We start from the raw sequence: 16776 nt of genomic DNA, 5'->3' as shown, positions 1-16776 counted from the left end.
TGGAATATTGTCATCAGAAAGACAAAAATAGAAAGCTGTGTACAAATCTTGGTATTTTATAGACCAAAATGAAAATAATAAGATGAGTAAATCTAATTAGTTACTACTCACCTCTGGAAATGTCCTTAGATCTTTTAAAGCTGCTGAAATTTTACATCCATATGACCTGAAGTCCAGATGCAAATGAAATTAAATATAAAATCAAACTTCATCCTGGGGGGAAATAATCAAACATGGTGTGATTTTAATAAGCAGATTAATGTGAGTAAAGTTGGAGAGTTTCCTCAGGGTGAAAGGCTGATTTACATCCTTCCATACAAACGGGTTTAATCTCAGAAATCTTTGATGTTTTAGCTAAAACAATGTGGACATAACCATGTCATCTTTCTTAGAACAGCTGGTGGGATACAGAAGGTAAAATAATCCTTGCTATAGAGCTCCTTCAGTGACAGACTGCTGCATCCTAAATGCACAAAGGAGCGTTATCGCAGATCCTTCCTCCCAGCAGTGGCTAACCATCACAGCTCCCAGTGAAAACAATCCATGCTGGTATTTGTACTGTTATTTGCTCAAGTTTTAGTCATTTCAAGTACCATTTCAACTCGTCTCGATCACCTCTGATTTTCAGCACAGTTGTTATTTTTCATATATTGTAAATTGTCAGATTTTTAAGGGACAAATGCAAATTCAGATTATGTACATTAAAAAAAGTTATCCTACTCAGTTGCACATCCCTTGGAGGAGAGAACGACATTTCTGATAAGTGCACTTTATTTTTATGTCATGATATTGTCCTTAATGTGCACAATACCATTATTACTGTTCTCAATCCTGTTCTTTGCTTTTTTTTTTCTGTTCTATTCTCTCCTGTGTTGTGTAAGGTCAATATGGTTTTCACATTCATCACTGAATGATGCCACTTTCTACCGACATGACGCTGCATTACTTTTTTTTCCCTCACCTCTCTTAACATCCTGAGCAGACAATTATTCCCTTTGGCATCACAACCAAACAACCGGTTTGTATGTAGATGTCACCTAATGATTGTTTTGGAACCCCAAGATGACGCTCTGCTCCAGTTTTCCATGACACATCCTCTCATCTTTCCGCTTTTGAAGAGAACATGTCACCTCTTATTTCGCCCCAGGGGAAACGAGAAGCGATGGATCACGAACACGCATCTAATTACCCTAGAAAGTGAAGTATGAAATAGAAACAGCAAATTTAATGTGTAGATTGCTGTTTCTCTGTCCAGGGAATACTCAAGTAAAGTTTTTTTTTATTGTTATTTCTATGTGTGGGTGTGGCGTTTGAGCTGCAAGGATCAGATTTTAAACATGAAAAAACAGGTATCTGTATTTTCTGGGAATCTGGGTGTAGATTATCACACAGAAACACCCTGAGCTGGATCTACCTGGAGATGATAATACACAGAAACAAGAAGAAGAAAAAAAAAAAAGCTGAGTTAAGGAGAAAGCTGGAAGAAGTGCCTTTTAACAGTAGGACCGCTGTTTTTACACTCTTCTTCCTGTCCGCTCAGGTGCTGATGGATGTCAAATTAGAAAGATCAAAGCCCTCGTTGGCACCGAGTCATTACTGGGACTCCAGCTCCTCTGGGGCCCCAGGGCCTCTGCATTCCTTTCTGGTCTGGACCGAGCCGGGGAGGCGCTCCTTGGATCCGGTGGGTGTGTGCTTCTCTTTAAATGCCAGCTGCTCTCAGTTTGCATCTATCACCAGTTGCGTTTCCCTCCTCCTGCAGGCAACATGGCTTCTGACGGCGCTGCGGCCCCTCTCGGCTCCATCGACAACCCGGCGAAGTTCCAGAACCAGGACTTCGACGCTCTGCTGCAGGAGTGTCTGAAGGATAAGAAGCTGTTTGCAGATCCCACTTTTCCTGCTGAGCAGAAGTCCATCGGGATGCCCAAAGATCCAAATCCAGCAAAGGAGATCAAATGGAAGCGACCCAAGGTGTGACAGTCATAAATTGTCTTATATTTTTAACAAATTAACAAATTATTTTTAACAAATGAACCCCAATTGAGAGTGTATCTCTAATGTTTTGCCAAGATCTTTTCACATTTAAAAAACCTTGCCCAAATTTGTCAGCTAAATTTGGTATAATATTTTTCTCCAAAATCTCTACTTAGCTCCCCGATTCTGTACTTTTGCATTTTTTAAAGTCTGTCTTGACTTCTTACTAAGTCATTCATGGTCTCAGTTGCTGTTGCTGCTTTTCTTAAGGAAATCAGTGCAGATGCCTTGTTTGTGGAGGACACCATTGGGACGACAGATATCTGTCAGGGCCAACTGGGTAAGAGAACCAATCACAATGGATTTCTTATAAACTAGCGTTGCATAATTCCACGGAGGATTTAAATCCGTGAATTATGTGTTTCAAACAGTCAGACAGTTTGAGAACATGCAGCTTGCTCGTATTGGCAAAGAAGGAGGCAGAAGTATTTATTGGACTGGACCAGTCCTTTCTGTGATTTTACTAGGCCTGTTTTCTATAAACAATTAATAATAATAAAAGTGTTTTCTGCACAACATCAAATTGTCTCCATTCGCGGGATTTGTGGAATGACGAGTTTGGTCTCCAGACATGTGTAAATATGTATAAAGACAGATCAATCACCTCCTGCAGCCTCTTCTCCAAACATGTGGTTTTCTTTAAAACTTGCAAAACCAGGATGTGTTTTCCAAGAGGCGCGCAGATGCAGACGGTTCCTGCAGCACCTCTGGCAACAGAGCAGATGTTTGCTTTCAGGGAGGAATGTGGCTTTTTGTTGCAGGACAGTGGGACATACAGCATGCAAAACCTAAAATATAAAAACATGCAATCACTTTAGACTAATACCAGAAGTCCAAAGATGTCATTGCTTCATACTGGACCGTGCGTTTGTTTTATTCACCAGGTGACTGCTGGCTGCTGGCTGCCCTCTCCGCGCTCACCGTCCATTCGAAGCTCTTTGCTAAGGTGGTTCCCCCCAACCAGAGCCTGTCAGATTCGTACGCAGGGATCTTCCATTTCAGGGTGAGTGAAGACACACACCCCGACCTCCATCTTTAATCGCCTCCTGCTTTGGCTTTGCTCGTCCTCAGCTTCAAACCCAGCGTCGGTGACAAACAGGTCAGATTTAAGAGAAATGAACCGAACCACTCGGAAGGAAAATTATAAAAATCAATCACCAAAGATTTTATTACTATTACAAAACTATACTACTACTCAGAGTGCAGTAGTAGCTTTATAAATAAATATAAATGACTACTCCGTCTAGTTATTCATCTCAATGATAATGATAATTATATTTAGCACAAAAAACACTAAACATAATAATAATAATCATATTAATAATAACAATGTATGTTTGATTACTTTTAATATATACTACTTCTATTACAAAGGTAACTTATACTTCTATTTACTTAAACTATAACTACTAATGCAACATCTACTACCACTACTTCTACTTCTACTTCTACTACTATAATAATAATAAAATAATAATAATAATAATAAAATAATAATAATAATAATAATAATAATAATAATAATAATAATAATAATAATAAAACCACTATGGCAATTTAATTTTAGAGCATGTGCAACACATTCAGTTCAGTTTAATGAACTTACAACATTATCACAATTCTTAAGCAGTGATCAGCAAATTGTTTAACTTTTAATTAAAGACAACAACACTAGCACATAGAGTTGATGACAGCAGTTTTATTAAACATCATCCTGAATTTAGGGGCAGCGTAAAGAACAGAAAGAAAACAGAAGTCAAGAAATAATTAGATTTACTTTCAAAAGTTTAACTGATTTAGTGGAAAGGGAATCTCTCTAGATGGTTTTACTGTCAGACCCTTGAGTTACACTAGAAACACATTTAGAGATTTAGAAAATTAATTACAGTTCACTATTGATCATCATCAGTTTGCACAATTGTACAACCACAATGCACATCACTGCTAAATGTTGGAAAATGTCTTTGGCAAATTCTGTACCTACCTGAGCCCATTCAAACAGCATCGTCCACAATTATCAGCGTCACTGGATATCGAAAATAAGATTTGAACTGGAATTCAAAAATAACATCTGAAGAGCCGTTTTTTTACTTTGAAGATCAAAATCAAAATATCATTTACTGTCCCTGGTGGAAAAAAATCTATGTCTCCCACGACCACAGGTGGATAAAATCCAGCACCTTGCAGACGGCTTCAACAAATATTTGTTAACGTGTCAAATGCACAAAGAACAGAGCATAACAATTAATTAGAAACAAAAAGCAAATAGATGAAACTATATGACATCACTGTTAAAACAATAAAGAACTCAAGCAAACATAAATAAACAACAACAAAAATGGTCAAAACACAGACACCTGCCCTCTGACCTCAACCCAGAGTGTTGGCGTTCTCGTCCAACATGAGTGTCTGACCTCACTGATACTCCTCTGAAAGAATGCTCAACATTTCTCTTGAAGATTGTGGAAAATATTCCAGGACGAGTTTAAGCTGTAAAAGTGAGGTCTGGTATGAAATCCTACAGATTAAGAAGGAAATGTTTCTCATGTTCAGACCTGTGGAAAGCCAAATGATTGAATTACTTGGCAGTAAAGTTAATGTATGGTTTCTTAAATATGTAAAAAAAAATGTACATATTTTTTTTCTAAATATGTAAAAATATTTAGAAATTTTTTTATGCTAATGAATACTTTAAAAACCTGAAACTGAATTCCTCACGACCTATGAAGTTTAAATCACCTTTCTGAAACTTAATGCAACTTAAGTAATTCAGAGTATGAACATGAAAACATGAAATACCTGACATCCCAATGAAACTGGTGTGTTAACCAATGTTTTTGTTCCCTTTGAAGTGATTTGCATCACCAGTTCTTGAATTTTCTTAGATTGGGCAGAAAAAGAGTAAAAAGCAACCATAACGTTCAGCATCGATCAATAGTTTAAGCTATATGAGATAGTTTAGCTCCACGGAAACAAAATATAAACAATCAGAGATGAGTTAATATTTTTACACGGTATCAGCACACTGTTTATTCATAAACAACTACCGTTGATTTATGAACAACATAAATCAGCTGTTTGCTTCAGGTAACAGATTCTTTCAATTTATTAACATTTTTATCAGATTTGGCTCCATAACTTCAGAGAAGCGTAATGCGACGTCTGCTCATTTGGCTGCTGACACTTCGAGCCAAACAGCAGCTTTGAACAGGTACCAGCTCATCTGCGAGCGATCGCTCCATCAGAGAAAAGCATAAACCCATATCTCCATCAGCTCATTAGACATTGTGATTAAAATCAACATTCTCAGGCTCTGACCCGCTCAGATCAATACGATTAATCTCGGCAGACATCTCGCGTTCACAACAACAAGCAGGCGATCGGGCGATGATTTCGCCCCGGAGCTTTGGACCTTCAGAGGGGAGAATGTGGCGTGACTGAACAAGCAGGGCAGGGGCTCGTTTCACCCGCAGAGAGCAGCCTGGACGTGCACAGAGTGGCTCCTCCTGGGACAAATCCACTCACACACACACTCACTTTACAGGTGTGTGTCTGTTACTCCAGAGGACCTGCAGAAAGTTCCCGGAAATGTATTCTAATGCGAATCTCACCGCTACTGCTGTTTTATTCAGACGCAGCGACTTGCCAACGGAGTTGCCCTCAGAGTTTCATCATCCAAACAGGTTTATGTCCCAACAGTGTGAGTTACACCATGCAGGACCACACACAGCAGCAGTCACTGAAGACCAGTCCAGGCCTGCTGTGAGCTACTCCCAGAAACCCAGCTAGCACCATGACACACACAAAATGTCACAAACAATGCAGCCATGAAAATTTCAGAAAGCTCTACCAAAAGATGTATCATTATTTTGTTTTTATGTGCAGAATGGTGTCAGAATGACGCCAGCCGGTGACCAGGAACCTTTAGGCTGAGAATGTCTTATTTATCATTTATAGTGAATTTTGATTTGGATCCAGATTAAAAAGTACAACACTAATAAAACCACCAACTGAATCCACTGAGTCAGGATGACTTTCCCCAGACACTGAATGCCTCACTAGTGCACCTGCAAAAACAAAACAATTTAGACCCCAACATTTGTAAAAAAACAACAAAAAACAAAAAAAACCCATCTCTTGTACCTGGACCATGAGCCCAGGTACTCCACAAGGCCGTGTGCTCAGCCCACTCATATTGTACAGAAGCGGCACAAAGACAGGAGGTAAAATCATGAAGGAACCCAGCTGCCGAGGTTTTCAGAAACACTTCCTGCCCGTCCGTAGTGAGTCAGGTTAAAAGACATCATAAAACTGTCACTGAACGCCTGCTCTGAACTCTAGACGTGACTCCAGCTCACAAACATTTTCCTTTCTGGTCACAGGTCAAACCTCAGGTCCAAAACTTTCAATTTTGAGTCTTGAACAGCTAATTTGACTCTTTCTAAATTTTGAAATACATAAAAATGCTTTTTAGAAGATGTTTTTTGATCAAGTTGCACTTGATCAAAAATCTCACATCATTTAGGCATTAAGTTAGCTATTTTTAATTTGATTAGTTTTATTAATCCTTCTTTCAACATAAAACACAATCCACAGATCTTGCCTAAGACATTAATATGTAAAGCAGCCATCTGTTTGCAGTTTAATGTTTTTGATTTTTATTGGATATGTAATTTGATTTTACTCTGAAGCCTTTATTTTCTTAACAAATAAATAATAAACATGTATGCTTATTATACTTATATTTGTCATTATTACCACAATGAATCAATCAAGTTTATTTGTATAGAACATTTCAGCAACAAGGCAGTCCAAAGTGCTTGACGTCATAAAAATACAAAGTCATAGAAAATATTGCACAGTAACAATCATTACATTTTGATGAGTGCAATGTAACAGCATAATGCTGTGGTGATTTTATTTATCTATATATATTTTTTTAGAAATGACAGGGTAGCTGATTAGACCAGATAGGAAGATGCACAAATACAGAGCAACTGGAAAAACTGCCTTAAAACTATTTTACTCTTTTCAGACATACTTTAACCCAAAAAGTCTTAAGGTTAGTCGGTTCGGTTAGCCTTTGCAAAATGCAAATTCAGAGTAAATGTCAGAGCTTTTCTACAAGCAGTATTATTCAGCAACTTTGTTTCTCTCAGATATTTGAATGAAAACAAAAAAACATGAAGTGAAGAGGTGTCCTTCTCTAACAGATTTCTAACCAATGGACTTTTTAAATGTGTAAAATATTGCGGTACAAATTGGGGCTTTGAACACAAAGTTCACGCTCTGCGTAATTCCTCCTGACTCATCACATCCAGTCTTCCCCTCCTCTCTCTCTCTCTCTCTCTCTGTCTCTCTGTGCAGTTCTGGCAGTATGGTGAGTGGGTGGAGGTGGTTGTGGATGACAGGCTGCCAGTGCGCGAAGGCCGTCTGCTCTTCAGCTACTCTCGCACCCGCAACGAGTTTTGGAGCGCCCTGGTGGAGAAGGCCTATGCCAAGTCAGTTGCCACTAGCAGCATATGTTCCTGTGCTGTAATGACTGTGATCACCCACACACTCAGTGTATGTGTGTGTGTCCCTTCATCGGTCAAACTCTCAGCCGGTGCAGATGAACGCCTCACCTTCTGTTGCAGGTTGGTGGGGTCCTACGGGAGCCTGAAGGGCGGCAACATCTCGGAGGGCATGGAGGACTTCACGGGAGGCATCGCGTACTCTCTTCCTGTCGCGTCCCGCACCCCTCCGGTCCTCTGGAGGATCCTGACCGCCTCTCTGTCCAGAGGCAGCCTGCTCAGCTGCTTCATCCAGGTACTCTGAGCGTTTGACGCCACGCCGCTGGAAGTCGAGACGTTTCCCCGCTGAGAAGCTTTTATCTCCCTTAACAGGCCTCTAGCTACGCCGAGGTCGGTAAGGTGACGGCGGACGGGCTGGTAAAGGGCCACGCCTACGCCATCACGGACACAAACAAGGTCAGGAAAACCCAGGAGTCAGGCTGCCGTCTGGGTTTACTTCTACACAGTTTTCACATTTCTCCAAGTCCTCTTTCAATCGTCTGACTTTGTACTGATTGAAATATTCATGCTGAACCGAAATGTTTAAATTGTGAAATTAAAACGACAGAACTTTTAACATGTTAACACATTTTCAAAATGAAAGAATATACAGTCATATCAGATAAATTATAATATTATAAGAAGGTTAATTAATTTCAGCAAATCCTTCGACTGAATGATGGACATTAATTACACACAGACTGATGTTTCCAAGCTCTTATTTCTGTTAAAAAAGATTTATTTTCACTCACAGCTAATGAATACATGAAGTTTAATTTTTATTTTATTTTATTTTATTTTACATCGGACCAATAAAACAAGAAATAATGCAAAATTTGAGTTTCAATACGACAACAGTATCTTTCAACATTTGTAAAAAAACTGACAAACACATGGAACAATAAAATAAATAACTGCTTATATTAAAGTCTACTTTTTAGATATTCTGATCATAAGACACATTTACCAGTGAGCGAACATGAACTTTTCCTATTTATCTGTGAATTGCACTTTATATGATGATGCTCAACAGGAACTTCAGTTTAAATTTGTTCCCATCATTCAATTGCAATCATCTTAACCTGAATTCTGGTTATCCCACGCCCTCAAAGCTCATTTTATTTTTATTTTTATTTTTTCATCATTGACGTGACTTCTCGAAACATTGCAAAAATACAAAACCTTTTTTTTTCTAGTTTCTAGAGCAAATATCTTAGAACTAATTCACAAGTAACTCTTTATCAAGATATAGGAGCTTTTTCTAAGTAAATAATTCCTTAACATTGATGAAAAAGTAATAGCTCCACATGTAGATGATTTCTTTTATTAAAAGAGGAAAATGTCTTGTTATAAGTGAAACTATGTCATATAAGTGAATGGCATAGTTCCAAATATGTCACTGGAACTAGTACTTTTTTTTATCAATACTAAGGAATTAATTACTTAAAGCTCCTATATGTTACTGAAAAGTTACCTTTTCCGTCTTATTTCAAGTGTACTGAGATATCCGAACTAGAAACTAGACAAAAAAGATCAAGTAAGAATTTGTGTTTTTGCAGTGACGCGTTTGGATTTCATTTATTCCTCCTTGTCCTGTTAATGTTTTAGGTAGCAAAAGGACCGGAGGAGGTTCTGCTGCTGAAGCTGAGGAACCCGTGGGGTTTTGTTGAGTTTTGCGGCTCCTGGAGTGACAAGTGAGCAAGAGACAAATCAGAGAGGAGCAGATCGCTGGATGTTTGCACAGCCCGAGTTTCTCGTCTGCATGCGTTCATCACTGCAGGTGCAAGGAGTGGGCGGACACGGAGCAGTCGGAGAAGCAGCGGATCAAGCTCAAACTGGAAGAAGACGGGGAGTTCTGGTATGGAGGAGAGACTAAACTCTAGCCCGTGGGAGCGGCAGGTGACCCGGTTGTAACACCTGTTTCAGGATCAGCGCCAGTGACTTCAGCGCGATGTTTAACGTCGTGGAGCTCTGCAGTGTGAGTCCAGAGTCTCTGGAGGACGGAGACACATCCACCGGCCAGTCCACCTGGACCATCAGCGAACACAAAGGCTCCTGGGTGTCAGGAAGCTCCGCTGGCGGCAGCCGCAAATACAACAGTACGTCTGGTCTGGTCTCGGCCTTCATCCGTTCACACCCACCGCAGCTCTGCTGCTTTTCTCTTTCAATTCGCACCAGAGTCCTTCTGGAAGAACCCCCAGTTCGAGTTGGTGCTCAGAGAGCAGGACCAGGAAGATGAGGACGAGGAAGAGGAGGACGACAATGAAGGCGAGGAGGATGAGATCGACAAGGGCGAGGAGGTTCTGAAAGAGAAGAACAAAGCCAAGACGCAGAAGCAGAAGAAGAAGCACTGCACGGTGCTGGTGGAGCTGCTGCAGAGAAACCGCCGGCAGAACGACAAGATCAACTTCCTGTACATCGCTTTCCACGTCTACAAGGTCAGAACTAAACGAGTGCGTCACATCCAGGACATCCGAGCTCATGTTGTCCCGTAAACTCATCTGTTACCGTTCTTTTTCTCAGGTTCCTCCTGAGGTAAGTTATAAACAATCTGCTTTACGTAATATTCAGGTCATTTAATATTTCCATAAAGTTTTAATTGTACTTGTCTGTTTCTTTCCGTAGCTGCAAGGCGCCTGCCTGGACCGCAACTTCTTCATGAACACCCGTCCGGTGGGTCGTTCTGGGACATACAAGGCCCAGAGGTGAGAGTGTTTTCCTTTAGTCTGAAAATCTGGAGCAGACCTTTATTGAAACTTCAATGAACAAAAGCAAGGAGAAAAGACTTTTCCTATATCACAACCTCTACACACTAAATTAAGGTAATCTGACAGAAATCTTTTGTTGACTACCACAGTTTTAACACGTTTGTACCTGAACACATTTCTTCATCAGAGCACCCGACTGGAAACCAGGTGTGGCCCTGGACACACCTGGGGAGGCCAATCAAGGGTTTCATTAGTTGCACCGGGTCTGAGAACAATCTCATATAAGAATGTTACATCCTAGAAAATGTGTCTAAATCAAAAGAAAAGTAATCTAAAAAGTTTGAAGTAGAGATCATTGGCTTGCATGAGCAAGAAAAAAAAAACTGGACACTGCTAGAAGCTTTTTAAAGTTTTCTGATGACCTTTCTCTAAACATTTGCTGCTCCTTTAAACTAATTCTGGCTGACTTAAGATTTTTACACCATACTCTGAACGGTTCATAAAATGCCTCTTGATTTTGGATCTGGAACCAACTTTCCTCCACAGGGGCATCTGGAGGAAGCTGCGTCTGGATCCGGGTCACTATGTCATCGTCGGATCCACTTATCGGCCCAACCAGCCGGGAGAGTTCTTCATTCGCATTTTCTCCAAAACAAGAAACACTCTTGGGTGAGCTGAAGGATCTTTTTGTTTTGTTTTGGGTTTTTTTGTCTGTCCTTTGTGCTGTCCTGTAAACAACTGGACATCTATCCAGGATGTACCTATTGGTTATAGGAGAATCCTTGCAAATATTCTGCTAGGGTTACTTTGGACAGATTCTCTTGTAAGCTAAAGCTCTCAATAAGCTTTATATGTCTCATAAGGCTTGGTAACTCAAAACAACTTCACAGCCGACTCTAGACTCAGTGCCTTTATTATAAACCACCTTAGATTATGGGATTTATCATGGGCGTAGGTTTGGGTATGGACGGTCGTGACATGTCACGACCAATATTCAAGGGATATAAAATAGTCCCGACCAATTTTTGCCATATTAATTAAAAAAAAAAAAAACATATGTATTTTTTAACAAAAACAAAATAAATAAACGAAAATCTACATTGATTAGTTTAATATTTCAATATACTACTCAGTGGTAGCATTCATTTTAAAATTTGCTGTTCTGAACTATGACGACCCGCTATTGGCTCAAAGAACGTGGATCTACGTTCTTTGATTGGCTGCAACAGGCGGCGGCCAGCTGGCCACACGCGGAACGGAAGCTTGGTCCACGGTGCTGAAAGTGAACGCGTCTCCTTCTGAGTTTGACATTTATTATGAGTCTCCGAGACCATGTCGCCACCAAAAAGAAAAGGACGACAGACATTAGAAGTTATTTTGCTACCTCGGCTGTAAGTACAGTGAGGGGACCCATAAGTTAGATATCTATCACGCAACGCATTTGTTGTAAAGTCCGGTGTTTAGTAAGGTCAGCACTGAATGTGAGGTAGAATAGGTCTGTTAATTATGTAATACTTTTTCACATAGGATGCTCAGACAGCAGAGCAAGGGGCAGAGCAGAACGATGGAGAGGTGGCTGGAGCTTCAGGGCTCCAGGTGAGGTGTTAGTTCTCAGATATGTAATATACTGTGAAATTATCTCAGTAAATATGGCATTTGAAGTGTTAGTCTTAAATTAAGTTAAGCTAGTGTGAATACAAACCAGGTTACGCTTTGTTTGCTCTATAGGAGGCAGTCAGTGTGAGTGCCAGTGACCAGGGAAGTCAAGGCAGCAGTGCCCTGGACATGTGGCAGCAGCACAGAGTATATATATATATATATATATATATATTATTATTATAATATATTATTTTATTTTATTATTGATTTATTTGTTATTTTATGAATCTTTTTTCCTCTTAAATGCATAATATCTCAACAATTGGATCTTTTTCCTGAAGTGCAAGAAGTCATTTTTTGTTCTTATCTGCAATTGTGTTTGTTGTATAATCAGTAGATCCAGAGGATATTTCTTTTGATCTTACTTGTAATGTTTGCTGAATTTTGAAAAGAAAAAAGTGAAGTGTTCTTGAACTGATCTGCTGAGTATGACTGTATCTGGTTGTATACACAAGATGCATGATCAAGTTATGGTTATGGTTGGGGGCAGGGGGTTATTAAGCCAACACTGGTCAAAAATGGTCGGTGCAGGGTTAGGGGTTTGGGGGGGGTTGGTTGGTCAGTAAGTTGTAAGGTCCCACCAAAACTTAGACCAAACCTACGCCCTTGGGATTTATTATCGGAAGTGTGCATTAAACTACAACATGTGTTCAGGACTTAAATTATAATACCTTACAACAGACTGTCAGCCATTTCTGTTTAAGTAAAACAGCTGTGAATTAACAGAGAGTGAAGAAGCTGCAAGATATTTGGCAGAAAAGACAGAGCAGCTAGCTTGTAGCCAGAGTTTTGTTTTATGACGCATGGGAAAAGCACCAGCTTCTCAAGAAAAACTTGTTCTAGAAAATCATGTAAGGATAGACGAACCCCTATGAAAACGTGTAATACAAGCACTTTAGTTTACACAAAGTGCTTGGCAGGTAAAAATTTGACCCGAAAGCGATTTGACACTTTACTTGAGCGACTTGAACTCTTCCACCTTTGTTTCCGTCAATGTCATAAAGTTGGTCACACAACCCAGCTGGGACAGTAGCGACTTGGACAAGCCATGAAGCCCTGATCGGCCAGAGGACCATCAGCGACGACACGGTTCATTGAACAAGCCAGAGCCAAATTAACATGTCGGGCTCTTGCACAAAATCTTGCAGTGTGAAGTGGGCTTCAAATAAAGAACGGCTTTAAAGAGATTCACTGGAAATTTGCTGTTTTCCTTCCTGTCCAGGGTTCAGGACTTCACCTGCTCCTCTGACTACCTACCAGTGAGTTTACACACACTCGGCTTCAAGAGATTCCTCCTGACCGATTGGGTTAAACTGTGCCTGTCACTCAGGTTATGGCCGCTCCTCTCGTCCCGGAGGACCAAACCAAAGTTGAGAAGACTTTTGATGAGAAGGCCGGCCCAGTAAGGGTTACTCCCCTTCGTGACCTCAGCAATATATTACAAAAATTTTGGATTTTACTGTGATTTTTGTTTTTCCTCCTGCAGGATGACAGACTGAACGCTCAAGAGATCATGGAGCTGATCAACTCAGGTTTGATCTGTGATTTAATGCGACGCTCACATCGTCGGCAACGGACGCTGCTGTAGTTCTTTTTAGCCACTAGATGGCGCCAAAGCAGCAATATGACATGAAGAGTGGAATCAGAGGTCATCCGTCTAGACGGTGGCTTGTTGCTATAGTGAGGCAAAAATAAACTTATCTTGGTTTGTGAATGTGAAGTATAGACACTTGTCGTCTTTCACTACTGTCCCGTCTTTCTGTCCCAAAAACAGTGTTTGACAAAAGTTGCCATCTGCCTCTGGAGACATGCAGACAGATCATCTTCGGAGAGGATGTATCCTTTTGTCCTCCACTCACTCTTCCTGTCTTTTTGTATTCCTGTGCCACTGATGGTTCACTCAGCCGCACAAACTGTCTCTGTCCTCATAACTTCACCTCCTGCTGTCGTCTTAACGCTGTCGGCAGACCGAGGGGCGCGCCACTCTCAGCCGTGAGCAAGCAGAGATCGTGCTGGCCGACCTGCTCACTCTGCAGGTGAAGCTCACACCTGAAGGGTCGTTACTTAAGCAGGACAAAGAAGGTGGTGGTTCTGTCCCTAATGTTTCTTTTCCTCTTCAGTCCGTCTTTGTTCAGTTCGATGAGGACTCTTCTGGAAGCATCAGCCCCTTCGAGCTCAGCTTGGCACTAGAAGCCGTCGGTATGAACGGGAACGCCAAACGACGACAACACGCACCCCAACACGCAGACTGCTGCTGCATTTGCACCTCTGCTTGTCCTTTTTGTTTGCCAGGAATGACGTGTGACGGCAAAGTAGTCCAGCTCCTTTCTGAGCGCTTTGTGGGCGGAGAGCCTCACCTGTCCTTCCATGGCTTCGTCTCCTGTGTCTCGAGGCTGCGCAAACTCTTCGGTAACTCACACCTAGTTAATAATAAGTAGAATAGATCTCACGCAAACTAATAAATGCTGCTCTTTGACTATTCAAGGCTGGAATGCGCCGCTTGGTCTCATTGGAGACTTTTCCTTGACACAACTTTGCCCAAAACATCCTTGCAAATGTAAAACAGACCCTAGCAGATCCTACCTACCAGGGTTTGTTTCCTGGGTAAATTTCTCCCCTGGTAACTTAATTTAAACCTTTTAAACACAAAGTAAAATTGAAAACAGAGGAGGGAAGAAATGGGCCTCGGAGAATCGGGTTAGTACCTGGAAAATATCCCTGCAGTCGGAACATACCTCAGATCATTTCTGTTTTCCTTAAGCACTCGCTGTCAATTATTTTCTGAGCTGTTAATTACAGTTTAGTGTTTTACCTGGAACATTTAATTTGTGCTCTTGAGATAATTAGCATGTGCATGATTTTCTTTTTGTGTGTGTGTGTGTGTCGTCTTTCTGAGAAGACGCAACATGCAGTGATATGTTCCTCCCTTCTCCTCAGCTCTGTTTGAGGTCGAGACGAGCCCAGAGGTGAAAGACAGAGGCATCAACTCTGTGAGTAGAGAAATGTTTTCCTCGTATCACGAGTTCACACTGACCGGTGAGATCTGACCAGGACCTTTCTGCTCTCCTTTTTGCTCAGTGGCTGCTTCGGTTTCTGGCTCTGTAAAGGAGCAGCATGAAGATGAGCTACAGATGGAGCGAGACGAGCCGCCAGTGGGATAAAATAACAAAAATGTAACGTGTTCTACAAGAAAAGCTCTTTTCGTTTAAGTTTTCTTGCTCTTGTATCAACAACTTGAATAGTGGTTAAATATTTCTGAATGGTTCTTTAGAAATTATTTTCTTAATTTAAAAAAAAAATAGACTGCTTCAAGCTTTCACTTTCATATTCAAACTTTTTGTTTTTTATTTAGCCGACTAAATATAACCCAGTGTTTTTTTTCTTCCAAGTTTTGAACCGACTTAGATTAAAGTTTTCATGATTTTTGCCAGTTAAACTTGATGCATCCTTTTTATATTTGCTATGACTTTCTGCCCATATCTAAATAAAATTAGGAAAGGTCTTCAACTCTTCCTTTAAAACCGATACAGCTCCTCCTGCTACCGTGGAAACCTCTTTATTTCTCTGTTTTTATTCCCAGGAAACAGACTTTTGTTATGTTTTTTACTTTTTGGACATCATTGTTTTGTTCTCTGCTTATTTTCTTACCTGCTAATGACGGCATACCATGGAGCACCCGCACAGATTCCCTGGAGCTCAACTCCAAATTATTTGTGGAAAATTTAGCTAATTAGCTGATTTATTTTTTCTGTAGAGCATATCTAAAACGTCTGAAAGAAAATGCAGCTTGGGAAGCTGAAATACCTTTGTGTAATTCTACTTGATAGATGATTGGCTGGCTTTTTTTTTTTTGTTACCCCTCCAAGGGGTCTTTTTGTGGGCTCTAGTGTCCCTCACATGAAAGTAGGCTGACAGAAAAGGAGGAAGGAGAGGGGGGAAGACATGTGGTAATTGTCACCGGGTCCGGGAATCGAACCTGCGACAGCCGCGTCGAAGACTCAAGGCCTCCAAACTTGGGTCGTGCTATCCCCTACACCACTACGCCACGCCCTGGCTGGCATTTTTAAGCCAGCCAATCCTAGAGGAGTGTGCCCCCCTCTGCCACCCCTGGACGTTATGGTCCCAGAGCGGATTGTTTCCTTTCCTGACTAGAGAAGTCTTAAAAAAATAAACCAATTACATTCTTACTATTTTATTAAAAACATCAACGTTCAAGATCTGAAAAAAGATACTAAATAAAAGGGGGGAAAAGAAAGGTCACGACCAGTTAAAAGCTGGTTATAAAACAAACAGATTTAATTCTTAAAGGCACTAACGTTAACTATACACAAACAGTTTTTATTGAAAATGGCCAAAAACCATTTTAGTTCTGATCTTAATTAATAGCAATTTCTGATGTAGCCGTGCTATTCCCACACTCTTCCTGGCAGGGTGTGGTAAACACCCTGCCAGGAAGAGGTTTTATGATGGTTGGTCTTTGGGTTCCAAGGGGGAGTATGGTTGCAAAGCTGAGAATTAAAGTCATTAATGGAAGGCACCAGCAGAAGGAGAGGAGCACGCAGCTTAAAATGTCTCCAAACAGGAAGCCTCACCTAACGCTCTCTCTCTCTGTTTGGATCATGGTGCGAATCCAGCTGATGAAGCACAATTGTTTAGTAAAATCTGAAAATGATTAAGAGTCCTGTGAGCTAATTTTTCTGTCAGATCTCAGTTTTAGAGCAGCATATCTGTCTTTTTAACTTTTATATAGCCTTACTTTTTTGAAATGTTTTTTTATTATAAATAAATGCTTCCTTCCTGAGAAACATTTAGTGACAATACAGTGG

The 16776-nt window shown here is 40.6% G+C and overlaps 1 protein-coding gene across 1 annotated transcript; it reads left to right on the top strand.

Annotated features, from left to right (window-relative positions):
- The first annotated feature begins 1543 nt into the window (after positions 1-1543).
- LOC102222461 (calpain-2 catalytic subunit-like) lies at positions 1544-15854 on the top strand. Its single transcript, XM_023351953.1, has 23 exons — positions 1544-1681; positions 1760-1968; positions 2242-2311; positions 2916-3034; positions 7399-7532; positions 7668-7839; positions 7917-8000; positions 9192-9277; positions 9364-9441; positions 9510-9682; positions 9762-10021; positions 10107-10118; positions 10209-10288; positions 10838-10960; positions 13173-13209; positions 13281-13352; positions 13437-13482; positions 13725-13786; positions 13918-13986; positions 14071-14149; positions 14243-14359; positions 14888-14940; positions 15029-15854. Exons 2-23 carry the CDS (start codon positions 1765-1767, stop codon positions 15053-15055), a joined length of 2157 nt encoding a protein of 718 aa, XP_023207721.1. The 5' UTR covers positions 1544-1681; positions 1760-1764; the 3' UTR covers positions 15056-15854.
- Positions 15855-16776: the final 922 nt, after the last annotated feature.

Source organism: Xiphophorus maculatus, chromosome 18 (assembly GCF_002775205.1).
Source record: "Xiphophorus maculatus strain JP 163 A chromosome 18, X_maculatus-5.0-male, whole genome shotgun sequence".
NCBI classification, from domain to species: Eukaryota; Metazoa; Chordata; class Actinopteri; order Cyprinodontiformes; family Poeciliidae; genus Xiphophorus; species Xiphophorus maculatus.
Note: the sequence above shows the minus strand (reverse complement) of the source record. Positions and strands in the feature narration are given on the sequence as shown.

What these genes read in the sequence shown, in the direction of transcription:
- LOC102222461 (XM_023351953.1), top strand. Translation starts at nt 1,765, where the DNA reads ATGGCTTCTGACGGCGCTGCGGCCCCTCTCGGCTCCATCGACAACCCG. An exon ending in CCATCACGGACACAAACAAG is followed by an intron (nt 8,001 to 9,191) that starts GTCAGGAAAACC and finishes TTAATGTTTTAG; the next exon opens with GTAGCAAAAGGACCGGAGGA. An exon ending in AGATCATCTTCGGAGAGGAT is followed by an intron (nt 13,787 to 13,917) that starts GTATCCTTTTGT and finishes CGCTGTCGGCAG; the next exon opens with ACCGAGGGGCGCGCCACTCT.